The sequence below is a fragment of the Ambystoma mexicanum genome, chromosome 4p, assembly GCF_040938575.1.
Source record: "Ambystoma mexicanum isolate Mex_15411 chromosome 4p, UKY_AmexF1_1, whole genome shotgun sequence".
Lineage (NCBI taxonomy): Eukaryota > Metazoa > Chordata > Amphibia > Caudata > Ambystomatidae > Ambystoma > Ambystoma mexicanum.
In genome coordinates, this window is record NC_090927.1 from 968865098 (window position 1) to 968879793 (window position 14696).

A 14696-nucleotide genomic window follows, 5' to 3' on the forward strand; every position below is an offset into this window, starting at 1 on the left:
TAGCGTCATTTAGGCCAACCTCCGGCAGAGCACACAAAATGGCTAAATGGGTTTTTAACATGTTTAATGTACAACATTCAGAATTATAGAAAATAAATATTTTAAGGTGAATTACTGGACCAGATAAAAATATGAGTATATTGGGGGATGTATGGAGAGCAAGACGGGAAAATGTGTTCATATATAAATGTTCATAAGTAACAAAATGATGAAAAATGAAGCTACAGTATATTCTTGCATAAGCTAGTACTATATTAAGTAGCATGTCCTAAAACAGACATCACCGGCCATGGAGGAAGGAAGACTGGAGTATCCCTTCTATGGAAACAGGACAGTGTGGGATGGAGCCATGCCCATTTCCAGAAATGCCACTACAGCAAGTTAACAGTATAGAAGGCTCCTGCCTGGCACCAGTCTGGAGGAGCTTGGAACAGAAGGACAGAAGGCCGTTCAGGGAGAAGAGTTCTTTGCCCCATCCTTGTTTTCTGTAAAAGATTAAACTTGTTATCCTTGCAAGATAAGACTCTTGGCCTTAATTCCCTTGAGGGGTGAACTTTTATCTGGTGTGAGCGTGATTAGGGATACCCGTATAATCAAGCGGTACCCCTGTAAATTGGGCTTCCTTTCACCATACACAGGTAAGACCGGGTTTATCACCCAGTATTGTTTTATGAAACTCTGCCCCAAGGCTGTCTTTCCAAGGGGCTTTGACATTTGATAATGTATCTATGTCAGCAAGTATTTCATGCAGAGTTAATGGTATATTGAGTTTGAAGGCTGAGTTACCAGACAGCAACGATATAGGCAAAGCGTTCTAAGTTTTCGTCTTCAGATTTATTCACCCGACTGCTATATAGTGCTTTATAGTATTGAAAAAAGGCATCTATTATGACAGCCCAATGTGTGGATAATTCATCAGCACTATTCCTGATCGCCATAATACCACCCCGAGTGAGCTCACCCTGTATAAGTCTGCCCAAAGGTCTGGCAGGTCTCTCTGCTATCCCATAGCACCTACAGGAATTGAAAGTAACATACCTCTTTATCCGGCAAGGAGGAAAAATTGTCCAATTCAGCGTTAATATTTGAAAGTACCATGAGAGTAGGATGAAGCAAATATTGTTGCTCCAAGGATTTCATTTTCAACTCTGAGAGCCCTAGTTTCCGATGGATAATGAGCAGTAACCCAAATTCAGCAGACACAGCTATGCTTTGCATATACATTTTGAATGTCTGTCATAGTGGTGACTGAGCATACATTCTCTTTAATAAACAGTTGACTATGCTCATAAATATGTGTCTCAAACACTGGATACAACAGAGCTTTCGGTTTAAACCGGCACTGAGCTTGACATGGAGTCTCATCACCGCACGAGAGAGTAAGTACCAGGGGGGGAATGAACAGATTAGGTAGGAAGAAGTATGATGCAGGATCTGACTTTCCCAATTAAAGAACTCAAAATCAACCAGTAATCAATTTGTGATGCCATGTCATGTATGGATGAACCGTAAGAGCACTCCCTCCCACTGGGTTGGAGACACCTTCACACATCAACCATGCCTTTCTCCCCCTACCTTCTAGCAGGACATGAGCTGATTTGGTCAGCATACTGGGTGCTGTACTGGTACAATCTACGTTTACATCTAGGATTATGCTTAGATCTCCACCCTAAATGATCAAAAATGGAAATGTGCAGGTAGAATTTCTGGTCATCTACACTTATAACCCTCTGGGTACTGTAATAAGTCACCTCATTGGATCATAAATGGAAGAAATATAACTAAATCAAACTGAATTATGTAACAGGGTAAGCCACCCTGGGGGCTGGATAAATAATGATTTTAAACTCTATAGTGGCCTCAATGCTTAGCAAAGGATTCATGCACACTAGAAATACTGTGCGTTTCCTGCTAAATTACTATATGTAGTTTTTGTCATTCAATATAGGGAAGGAGTTTAAGTGGTTTTACTGGAATGCTCAGGTAACGTACATTGCAACTAATGAAGGTTCTCAATATATCACCTTGTAAATCCCCATTATTCTCATGTGGCAAACCAGGCTACCAAACTAATAGTAGAGTCACTGATTGCAAAATAAAAGGGCATACATATCAGAATATAAATGTGTTGTAACCAAAGAATCCCCAAACCAAACACCCCATCCCCAGTCATTATAGTGCATAGCAAACCATTGTCTTGGGAAGATAGCTCAGGGGCAATGCATTTGCCTTGGAAGCAAGACAACACGGCGCAACACAGGTTCAATCCCCAGGTCCACACTTAGAAACCTCCAGGTGCCAATTGCGTTATGAACAACCAGTCATATCATAACAACACAAGGTAAAACTTTAGTAACTAAGGATTAACAAATTCAATGTGCTAATCAGGGAGTGCTGAATGACGTGTGCGTGCACCTCTTATTATGCTAACGTTTCACTTGGTGTGGCTAATTCCGATCTTCTAACGTTAGGGGAACAAGACATTAATTACCAATTTGGCTGATTATTGTCACCTGCCAACATTTCCTTAACGTCTTAAAGGGTGACTAGGGAGTGTGTGCTGTAGGTGGGGTGAATGAAGGCAAAACTTTCTCTAGTTGCAACACTTTTTTTGCCAATAACAACATCACATACAGCACCTTCCTCTCATGCAACAGCTTATTTACATCAAGGAAATACCGGCGCTCATTTTGTACTGCTGTGGAGAAAGAACTCTGGACATAAGAATATTCAGTTCAAGACGAGGCGCAGCGGACCTTTCTCTCTGGCATATTTCAGTAGTAAGTTACGATCTCTATAATTTAAGAGGCAATTTATTGGAAGGGGTGAGCCACCAGCTTGGGTCTAGGTCTCGGGGAGCTTTATACCCGATTAACTGTACATTGTGGAAAATGATCAGGAATGGTTTTCTGAGTAAATATTCTATGTTTTCTTTTAAAGTATTTTCAGGGACCCCCCCACAATGCGCACGTTATTGCGTCATGATCTCAATTACAGATATTCGGATTTCACTTGAACTACTTTAAAAATATAGTGTGTGCTTTTGCAGGAGGAGCACATCTCAGCATGTCCATCCTAGGCATGGCCAATTCATATATTTGCTTCCATGATTTTTGCACTTTATTTATTCAGCTTGGTCTTGACATAATTTATGCTAGATGCTATATCTTCTAGTTTAGAGTTTACAGAAACAAACCATTGTTTCATGCCTTTATATATTTTCTGCATATCCAGTGTTGTTTCAGCCATGGGAGACACAGTTTGCTCCAGAGAGTCAGAAGAGTGCATAGCTGGGCCAGGAGTTTTGGACATAGTTTTAGTAAATGGCAAATAAGTCTAGATTGTCTTGTTGTTTGCCTCCACCACATGTCACATCAGTATAAGTAGTTAGTCAACTGTTGAAAGTGTGGATAGGGTCAGGACATTGGGAGTCATTCCCAACCTTCCTTGAACATTAACGCTAATACTGAGAGCATGGCAAACAAGGCACAGTACATACTGGGACTCCTTAGGCTAGTCAAGCCCTATGTTTCAGAGGTAAACTGTGTCACCTTGGTACGTGCCCTGGTGATGCCCCGGCTGGGCTATTGTAACGCCCTCATGTTGGGGGCCAGAAAAAATAATCTTAGACGACTTCAGGTCTTGTGAAACAATGCGGTACACATTGTCAAGAACATACCCAGACACGAGCCAATACCTAATAATTGTGCCTCTTGCACGCTTTTCCACGGGCTCGTGGCCCCTTTTACAATTCCTTTTCCTTTCGTGCCTCTTGCACCTTTTCCATGGGCTTCGAGACGCTTTTACTCGTATCACTTCAGCGAACAACTTCATTCCACTTTTTCTACACACGCATGTTTTCTTAGTTTCGTGCTTACACTGTTACTTTCAAATCGTTGAAGTCGTCCCTTTAACTTCACTCGAAAACTCAAACAAACACGGTCCTCTTTCTTACGTGTTTCAAATGCCACTTTGTATCGCTCTCTTCACAACCCGGCTCTGCAATGCTTTCAGACTCACTTGGCTGACTTCTGCGCTTCAGCTTCACAACGGTTCTTTGTTCCGAGGTCAGGGTTTCACCGCCTGCACCTCAGACACTCCTGGGCTGTCTCACCAGACCAGTGGAATGAGCACTTGCATCTGCAGTTTCTGTAGGAGACCAGCATGCCTCTCGTCTCCCATACCTGGACTCTCCTGGGCTCCCAGGAGACATGGCTCCCTCGCCACGCTTTTGATCTTAGGAACTGCAGCTTTTCAGCATCTTGGTAGCTGGCCTCTGGTGCTGGGCAGCTCTGGTGTCTTGGCTCTCCTCTCAACTAGATCTTCTGCTTGCTCCCCTACTCGCTCATCCATTTGTGTAAGACCAAACCTTTTATAGCGAAAACACCAATCAAGTGGAGTCAGGTGTGAATAGTTACTACAGAATGCCTCGCTCATCCATTTGTGTAAGACCACACCTTTTATTGCGAAAACACAAATCAAGTGGAGTCAGGTGTGAATAGTTACTTGTGAATGCCTGAATCTATTAGTGGGACAACTTGAGTTCTTTCTAGGGTAGGTTTCCCTTATTCATCCCATGTTATTCCTATGGGTAATCTTTACTGATCTTAGTTGCCTCTTCCTCATCTCAGTATTTGTCAGAAATGGGGAGGGGGATTTGGGCTGAGATTGGAAATACCCCATAAAGGCTGCGGGGGAGTAGGTGGGGGTCGTTTTGGTATTGGAGAAATACCATGTCTCACCCTTGGGTATCCTCCTTCCAATCCCTTGTGACACTCCATTGAGGTGATCCTCCCTCGCTTGTCCACCCCCAGGGTCGGGATCAAAAAGCAATGGCCCTGCCCTGGCCACATGAATGGAAGATCCCGAGGGAGTGGGTGGGAGAATACCATCAGGTTTCCCACAGTGGGCAAGAACCTAAGAAATATATTGGAAGATAGAATGGAAAAACTGATTGTTCTAATATTCACATATCATTTAAAAGATTGTAATGCAATAAATGTAACATACAATTTTCACAAAGTACAGTAGAAAATGTGTATTGCCAAAACAATCACACATCAACTAGTCCTCAGTATGCAGTTATCAAAGGACCGTATGGGCAAGGTAAGCAATGGGCTATACAATTTCTAAAAGGAGCACCCATTTTTTTACAGTAAATTATGTCAAAGATCTTCAACAATTACAGACATGCTCTGCCTTCTTTGTGAATTAAAACTTTCAACTGGAAGGCTGTATAACAAAATGTGTTTGCTTTTTCTTCTTGTCTAAAACGCACCCACACACACAATTATCAATGTAGTGTGCTGAAAGGTGCGTAAATCTCTGAATCTATAATGTTGCCTTCTGTTTTGGTGGATGGAATGACACCTGTTTACTTAAAATTGCCAAATACAATCTCCATGGCAACTAATGCCATCCTCTTTATGCTTATGCCACCCTCTTTGACATGTTCCACAGAGACAATCCTTCTGTAAGTACCTGTTTGTCCAGCTGTTTCTTTACTTTCTCATTCTCAGCCTGAGACCTGGCCAGGGCACTTTGTGCTGCTCCCAGGCGTTCCCTCAGCACTGCCATCTCCTTTTCCACCATCATCGTGACCTTCAAACTGTCTTTCTTGTTTAGTTGAGACTCCTGAAAATACAAAGAAATTAGTGTGGAAAGTCAGGGAGTGTAAAATGTGTGTTACAGTTCTTCTTCCCACCATCTAATCCTGCAAGCATCACAAAGGTTTGAGTCAAGACCATTGTGTCATCTTCACAGAAAGCATGAGTGAAACTTTCAGTTCTGAAAGTGACCCTACAATACACAAGTTTCTTCAAATGTATAGTCTGCACTTACCAGCGCAGTGTAAATATGCTTTCCGCCTGAATGAGTGGATGGCAGATAGAGCTGAGTTCATACTAGACCTAGAGGTTCCTGACGCACCAGATGCATATAATAGGGAGCATAGTTCATTTGGTTGGCACAGGAAGGCAATCAGTGAGAGGGAGGATTCTTCCATCCTCATGGATACTCACACATATCTTCCACTACCTTGACTTCCGCTCAGGCGCCTACAACTCTAGAATACAGCTATCTCCCACGATCAATTCGGTCTAGCTGCACACATAATTATATACCACCTTGCACACCTCAACAACCTTCAGAATGCAGCTATTCCCCACATATAAATGCAGAGTAGCTGCACACATAATCTCCCATACCAGCACAGCCTACGCTAGAATGCAGCTACTCCCACGGCAATTCGGCCTAGCTGCACACATACCATGCATACTACCTTCTAGCATTCAAATGAAACTATCCACCACGGAAAATGTGTTCTAGCTGCACACATAGAGAGTGCCCACAGGCACTATTTACTGCTCTCACTATCTCCACTGACCTGGACTCCGGTCCCCGAGGGCATTCAACCTAGAGCACATTGAGACCATACCAATGGTGAAAGGTGCTATACAAATGCCCTTTAACATAACATAACACCTGGGGTCATGTTACAGACTGTGACAGGCAAAAGACAAAGAGTCCTGTGCCTTTGTCCCATTAGGCAAAGTCACCAACCTTTGAGGAAGTCAGGGGCCCAGACAACATGTGGTATTACAGGGCATAGGGTAAATGCAGTGGGTGATCTGCTTTGTGAAGGAAAGAATGAGGCTGCTTTCCAAATCCTAAGAGCTACATATCCATTCCCAGGGAAAACACCCCAAGAGACAGACACCCCAGAATGAGTGTTTCACATCTGCACCAACACAGTATGATTTTCCCTCCTTGTGAGCTTCAGTGACGATCAATATTCGAGCAGAGCAGTTGAATCACCGCACAACGGATAGTCCAGACAGTGGTCGGACAGAAATCCCTCAGCAGTCCCTCGAAATTAAGAAGCTGAATGCTCATGTTACACACAGCACCGCTGCCACGGAAGAAAGGCACTCCCATAAACTCAGAGGGACTGGAGCTTCAGCTATGTGGGCCACCATGAGTAACTGCCCGTTTCCAACATGACTGACATTTTTATAACTTCAGAATTTGAGAGCAGGGACACCTGACAAGCGTCATTACTGTACAATCCTTCACATCTACAGGAGACACCGAATCGATGTGATCACTGCGCCGCCCATAACTGCGCCGAAGAAAATGTTGATGCCAATTACGGCGCAGTGCAGTGATCAAATAGATCACTGTGCCTGCATCCCCCGCCCGCATTTCTCTTCCCGACCCACCCCATCCCCACTTACCTTTACGGCGGCACACTTCTGTGTGTGGCGTCTACACCCTGCCATCCCTGCGGCATCAGTTCCTCCCAGTAACGTGGGTTAGAGCTGACGCCGCAGGGTGCTTTCTTCTTTCTTGTCTGCCGCGTGCTACAATGGTAAGTGGGAGACACCTCTGCAACCCCGACTCCCGTTACTGTGGCCAAGTAGAGCGGGGGACACCCCCACAACCCCTGCTCTGCTTGGGCGCAGTAAATGACATCGTCATTTTGTGCACCTCCAAAGTCGAAGTGACTGCGGGGACGCACAAATGAGGCAACATTTCGGTACGTTTCCGAGACTGCTAGCACCAGCCATTGATTTCTGGATGGGGTGGAACATTTTGGCATGGCCAATCCTGAATCATAAAGCAAATGGAGAAACGGACCCACAAATCATAGTTTGTATTCTGTCAATCATGCACTAAACTATGGTATAAAAGAAATAGGGTGGTGTTCCTAAGTGAGAGTAGTGGCAGTTGAGGAGAGTTCGTTTTGGAGGGGCCAGAGAAAAGAACTTGCATTGGCTAAGCCAAGAGGGTCAGAGTGCATATTTGAGGCAGGGAGATATTAACTAGCGTTGACCAAGCCAGGAAGACCACACTGTAATAGGGAGTGAGAAGGGGAGCTGGTAAAGACATTGGAGGCGGCACTTAAGAGAAGTCAGGGGGGGAGAGAACAGGCTAGATGGCAATGCCTGATGACACTGGCTCAGAGACTGTGCGAACCAATGCCACAATATTGCAAACGTGTTCAAAACAAAAGCTAGCTGGGAGCTACTGTGTAGGCCCTAGTGAAAGTGCCAAGGTCAACAGCCCAACTAAATATAACTTGCTGAGAATTAGAAGTGCTGAGAATAACCAAATAAAACCAAGTAGATTTTCTTTGTGCCTGAAACCTAGGCAGGGGGGCATACATTCTATGGACAAACACCAATTTAGCGGGGGGAATACTGAGTGGCAAGGAAAGTATTGTTCCATCACAGAATTACACTACTCTTATTTTTATGTGGAGCCCACATCAGGACGCTTATTCCAAGTTTGCATACATCGGTTTTCCACTGGCAGAAAACTGGGAGATGTTACCTTCCGCCACTGTCTAAATGAGGCCCTTGCCATCTGTAGATCGACTGGCCACCTACATGGCTTATGCCGGATCTCTGTTCGATGCGTCCCCCAATTGTAAAATGAGTAAAGAGGGTCATATTAACGCGTTTGAATTGTGAGAAGGTGCCGGATTTCTGCTGGATATAGTCTATAGAAATAGATTAACAGTTTGGCAGAAAGTGGGCACAATCTCAGTGCCATCTGGGACGCCTGCTAATCTATGACATGTAATGGAGTCATTAAAGACAACACAGCTGTGTGAAAGAATGCCATTTTGAGCTTGGAAATTTGGCGGACAAATTGAGATAAAAATATGCACAGAACATATGGCTATATGTCTTTTTATAATATCTGATTTGTGATGTATGTAAAATACACTAACATTAACAGTTCTGACTACTCAAAGGATTGAGGAGTCCAGCCACAGAAGAACAGAGGCAATGCTTCCTTTGCACCCCGCCATCGCCACTGGGCAGGGTGTGGATGACATGCGCAGAGGCGTGTTGTTACTTTATATCGTTGAAGCCGCTGTTTTCCTGCGGTGAGAAATGCATGCGAAGTGTACAGGTTAGGAGAATCCACACTGTTGTGGGTACACTCTGAAGTGAATCCGATCTGTCGATGGCCCAGCAAGTCAGCACAGTTGAAGGTTCGCTGGTCACGTGAGAAACACAGCGCAGCGTTCCAGCTGGACTCAGAATGCGATCTGCGTATTAATAAGAAGACTGCAGGGTACTAAAAGTCGCGCGTTATTTTTGCAGTGGTAGAAGCCCGGCTCTTCTGGGGTAACATCTGTTTCTGCCACGGCGCTGCAGCCATTAATTTCTTGACTTGGAAAGGAACCTGTTGAGAAATGGCCAAGTCACCATTTCTGGCACCGTTTCCTCCCAGTATTTAAACAGGAAGCGCAACTAGATAAATACTCGACGACGCATTTGTGCCCGCGGCCATTTAAGCTACAGCGTGAAGTGTTCCACGAGAATCGCGAGGGTTAAAGTCTCTGCTATAAGAATTCCACCTGCAGAGCAGAACACTGTGCGAGGGGTAAAGCCTCGGTGTCGCCATTTTGGAGAACCGTAGCACTCGGTAAATCTTCCGTTTTTTTTAGGTAATTTCAGGACAAATCTCCAGTCAAGTGCTGGAGGTTTCTCCTTCACAACACGTCCAACCTAAAAATTTGGCAGGGCAATAAGAGCGACAGTAATTCTGTTATCAGCACTTCTAGCAGCTCTGCCATCCACATAACGTGCCTTCTTTTTTTAAATTGTTTTAGGGGGAAAACAATGTTAACCTTTAACAAACACAATACACAGAAAAAATTAAATAAATGTAATCAGATATCATACTCGAGAAAAAAACTACTAGCAATATATACAACTTAAAAAAAAATGTTAAAACCCAAATATTCATCCATTTTAAAACTTCACTCAAGTTAAAAAAATCCATCAATTTTAAAACTTCACTCAAGTAAGAAACGAAAAAAAGACTCCAAATGTAAAACATATGATTGCAAAAGCTATATTCCAATTACACCCCTTCTACAATATTCTTCAAATTTAAGAGATTTCAAGAAAGTACTTACTGCAACTACAGGGGGCCAGCATGCCTTGTTTCTTATAATCCCACTTTAAATGACACAACGAGGGATATCCATGCATTTTCTCGATTGTATTAATCAAATCGCGTGCAAATAAGAGTTTCTCAAGCTGAAAGGATTCTCCCTAAGCTCTACAAAAGGACTAGTCAATTCGAATAAAATTATCCTGCAATGATCAAACACTTTGTTCAACCATCTAGCACTCCCTGACTCGAGAATCATTTTCAAGTCTCCAAACAAGGAGCCATGCTCTCGGCATAAGATCTTTCTGACCAGTGACAATATTTTCCACTGTGCTCGTGCTCACAAGGAGATAATCCCCAACTCGTAATGGATTGCATGTACGGGTACTGAATTGGCGACATGCAGGACCCTTCGCCAGAACAAGGCTTCAAGCGATGGCAGCACCTCTGATAATGATAAGGGGTATACATCAACACCTGCATAAAATCTTGAGAACAATTTTCCCTTCATAGAATGTTAAGCATCCTTTCAAAGAATAAGTACCATAACAGGAATCCACCCTCATCAGTTGGTTAGTTAATATCAAAATGAAATCCCTAAGCCACTCTATCAGCCAAATCCCAAAATATATCACTGAATTCACCTTTACCACACGTTCTAAGCCTACGTGCCACCGGAAGATCGTTTTCTTTCGGCCCCCTGAACATTTCAATATTTTTATCTTGATAGGATTGATCTGAAGTGTATAATTGTCCATGTATACTGCAGAGGCACCCATGAGCCTTTGAAGTCCTACTGGCGTACAGTCAAAGATGACGTCTGCATAGGTCAACCAAAAAGGCCTTAGTTTGTGTATCACCGTCATAACTAATGCCGCTGCTTTGAAATAGTCAGCAATATCAGATAAATAAAGGTTGAAGAGGCAGGGAGCTAAAACGCAACCCTGCCTGACACCCCAGAATGTTGAAATCGGGCGTGATAGTGTGTCTGAATAAACCAGACACACTTGAATTTCTGGGTGGGACTATGGGTGCGACAAGACAAGCAGGGGGAAACAAAGGGAGGATAAAATAAAGATCTTACTAGGCCTTGTCTCATTCAGATCACGCAAGTGCGAGGAAGAGGAGAAGTGCCAGAGGGGAGGGGTAGGGGGAAGTGCAGTTAACTCACCAGTGCAGCCAGCTGGTGGCTCATAAGTGCAGAGATAAAGGACTGCAGGGTTGCAGATACAGACCTTTAAGTGCTGGGGAGCCCGGAGGCAGTGTGAGGGTAACTGGACATGAAGGAGCCTGGGTCCGAGTTCAATGATTAGCCTCAAGAGTCCCAACGGAACACCCCACTCATAAAGCTTAGACCACAGATGTTCACAATCAACAGCATCAACTTCAGCTGTTAAGTGTATGGAGGCGATAAACACAGAATTGTATTTTCCCTCCCAGGCCAGATGTTGAATTGTTTTAACTATTAGCCCATTAAAAGATGTTCTGAGGTTCCGTCGAAAACCAGTTTGCCATTTTGATAGTCTACCGGCCGCTACGCCCCACTCTTCTAGATGGCACAGCAGGATTGAGGCAAAAACCTTGCTGTCCGCATCCAGAAGAGCAATAGGTCTCAAATTTAAGAGACTTGTTCTCGCTCCCTTCTTATAAATTGGGACGATATGAGCTTTGGACCAGGCGACAGGAAACAAATCTAGGGATACCACACTCCTGAACAAAATGTTAATAGTTTCTGTCCAAACCTGTGGATTGATTTTAAACAAAAGGTTTGATAATTTGTTCGGGCTGGCCGCCCAAGCTGGACTAATCCTCATTATTATCTCTAGGGTGTTATCATAATCAAACAGTACTAGATTCATCCAATCCCTAATTCCTCAAACCAGAATAGTATACTCTGTGTTACCCCCGGGTTGTGCATATAAAGTTGTAAAATGTAAAACCCAGTCGTTCTCGGTTACTGCATTTATTTGTTTCCCTGGTTTTAAGGGATCAACATTATTTAAAAGACGCCAAAAGGGCTGTGCATTTTTGTTTTTTAATACAACAAAGAGTGCTTCTGCATCCTCTTGAATTCTCTAACAATGGGTATATCGAAGCCAATTCCTATACGTTTGGCGCATTTGCCTCATCAAATTTCGATTTTGCTCTAACAAAATATCCAATCATTGGTTTAGGGACCTTATGTTCTTCCTTAATTGGCATTTTCTTACTACCACTTCCTCGTTATAAATGTGTAAGTGCTTTTTAGGCTTTATGGACAAAGATACATAGCTAGACCGTTGGTTACGCTGTAGTAAATCTTTAACAAAAAATTCAACATTGGCAACAGAAAACACCAAATATTTCCAATCCATAGAGGAGTACTCCAGTACCTTCATCAAGGAATGATTCACCCTAGTCGCCAGAGCATATTTCCAACAAAGGCGGTTACCCATGGGGTTTACGGACAGGTCAACTGGGCCAGAAACATCAGATACCTCAACTATATTCCCTAATGCATACTTAGCTATCAGCCTAGCATGGTCGCTAAGGGAGGTTGGAAGAAGTCATTGCAGTACAGTTTTCCAGCATCCAATCCCCACAAAAATGTAATCAATGGTGGAGTGCGCCTTCCCATTAGTCCAAATTGGACATTGCAGAATGTCCCCATCCACAGATCCATTCAATGGACATAATCCAAGACCCCACATACAACTCAGCCATTAATTAGTTCTACACTGCTTTTTTGAAAATTATGTTTCATCCACTATCTAGTTTGTATATAAGTTAGAATCCTTGCATTCGGAGTTAAGGTCACCTGCCAAAAGGATCTAGCCACCCACATATAAGCCACACCACGCATTGGAAAACCTAGTCAGATGATCCAAAAGAGTAGCCAGCTCTGAAATATTTTCATGCCAGTACACGTTAATAATCAACAAATGAAAAGTCACATCACTGAGTATTAGCACATGAGTCAGTAAGGTGCCAAAAAATGAGTCGTCGATGTTCACGACCCGAATGTTGCTCACTGATCTAACCAGAGTTAGTAGGCCTCCATATGGCGTACCCACCCCTCCAGGTTCCATGTCTTAAAATCGCTTCAAAAATGGCCGTGAATACAAAATACTGCAGCAAAAATGCTGTTGTTTTTTGTGCCACAATCATGTAAAGGATGCGGGGGACACCCCCGCAACCCCCAGACGCATTATACCATTTAGGGGAGTGGGGGGCATACCCCCGCAACCCCCGCTTCCCTTAAATGGTATAATGGGGTACACATTTACCGGGTCAAACCACTGCATTTTAGTTGCGATATTCTTTTTTTTTTACTGGCGAAATTTATGCCGCGGTTTTATTACCTGATACCCCCCTCCATGCCTTGCAGCTTGGAAGAGTACAATGTACCCATCAAACACCAGAGTACTTTGCAGCAAAGTCTGTGGAAGACAATCATTTGCGACTTCAACTCCAAACCCAGCGCCAGATTAGTAAACAGGTGGGAGTGGCGCGGCATGTCCCCCTACAGGATGAAAAACGGGGTCCCTCCCACATGTCCAAAATAGAGCAATGGTTGAATTTTAGAATGTTGTTGCATTGAATAAACAAGACCAATCCCATTTTTCTTCTGAGGTCTTAATTTTTAATCTCACGGCTGAAATTTCGGCACTTAAATCGGTTCCCAGTACATTAACTGAGCCACCCACTGGTTTAGCCTCCACATGTTTTGACAAGTCAAAGCCATAGTATTGCAATAAATCCCTCTCTTGGAGAACGATGTCAGCCACAAGCTTAGATTGAAAATAAACCACAGATCGATCAATCCTCGGCTCCATCTGTCTATTTAAGTCATCTGTTGAAATTCCCACTAAGCTTGTAACTTTGGACAATAAACGCAGAATGTTTGTGCAGTTTAAATTCACAGATCTGTTTTAGGGGATTACGCTTTCATTCGGGGGTTCCACATCCTTTACTTCACAAAAAGGAGCCCTCACGATGTTTCGAGGGCCTCCAAGACCCCTCGGTCAACAGGTGCGACTTCCACCATGAAAAAGTCAGAGGCCAAACCACATTCCGGTGACGTGGGGAGAGGTACATAAATTGCTGCCAGCATCTCGGCATCAGTGATCAGAGTGAGATTAGTTAAAGGGGCCATACTGTTCCTGCCACTCTGTAAGCCGTACATACAGGTAAGTATTTTCCAGAGGCTGGTTTTGCAGTACAACCAACAGTCCAGGAATATTCAAAAACCCATATGAATTGTCCTGCCGAGGTTGCTGCAATCCAAATAGCCCATACAGCAACACGCTGACTTCACAGGTTTTCCCTAACTTCATAGGGCAGCCGCAGTCAGCTCAGACTGCAATGATTGACACTCTGCACTACTCCGCGGCTAACAGGGGCTTTTCAAACACAGCTTCTCCTCCAGTAACGATAGTCAGTGAGAACAGACTGACATTGAAAAGCAGTACGGTGCTTCTGACTGCAATGACTGCCACTCTGTACCGCCTGCTCCGCGGCTCACAGAGGCTTTGCAAACACAGCTCCTACTCCAGTAACGATAGTCAGTGAGAACAGACTGACATTGAAAAGCAGTACAGTGCTTCTGACTGCAATGACTGCCACTCTCCGCTGGGCATAACAGGCCTTCTTTGCTGAAGAAACATAGGTGAGTACAGAGGACGGCAGGTCTGGATCACATGCTTTACATCCAGCACTGCACAGCCAGACCAAAAGACCCATCATTGCCAGTACAATGATTGTATTGATGTATATGTATTGATCTTCCCAATTAATTCACC

At 43.8% G+C, this 14696-nt stretch overlaps 1 protein-coding gene across 1 annotated transcript in view; it reads right to left on the reverse strand.

Annotated features, from left to right (window-relative positions):
* The window catches only part of LOC138453561 (coiled-coil domain-containing protein 162-like), a 377757-nt gene that overhangs the window by 174790 nt on the left and 188271 nt on the right, over window positions 1-14696 (reverse strand). Inside the window, exon 10 of the mRNA XM_069606542.1 lies at window positions 5482-5634. Within this exon, the coding sequence (XP_069462643.1) occupies window positions 5482-5634 (153 nt within the window). The remainder of the gene's footprint in view (window positions 1-5481; window positions 5635-14696) is intronic.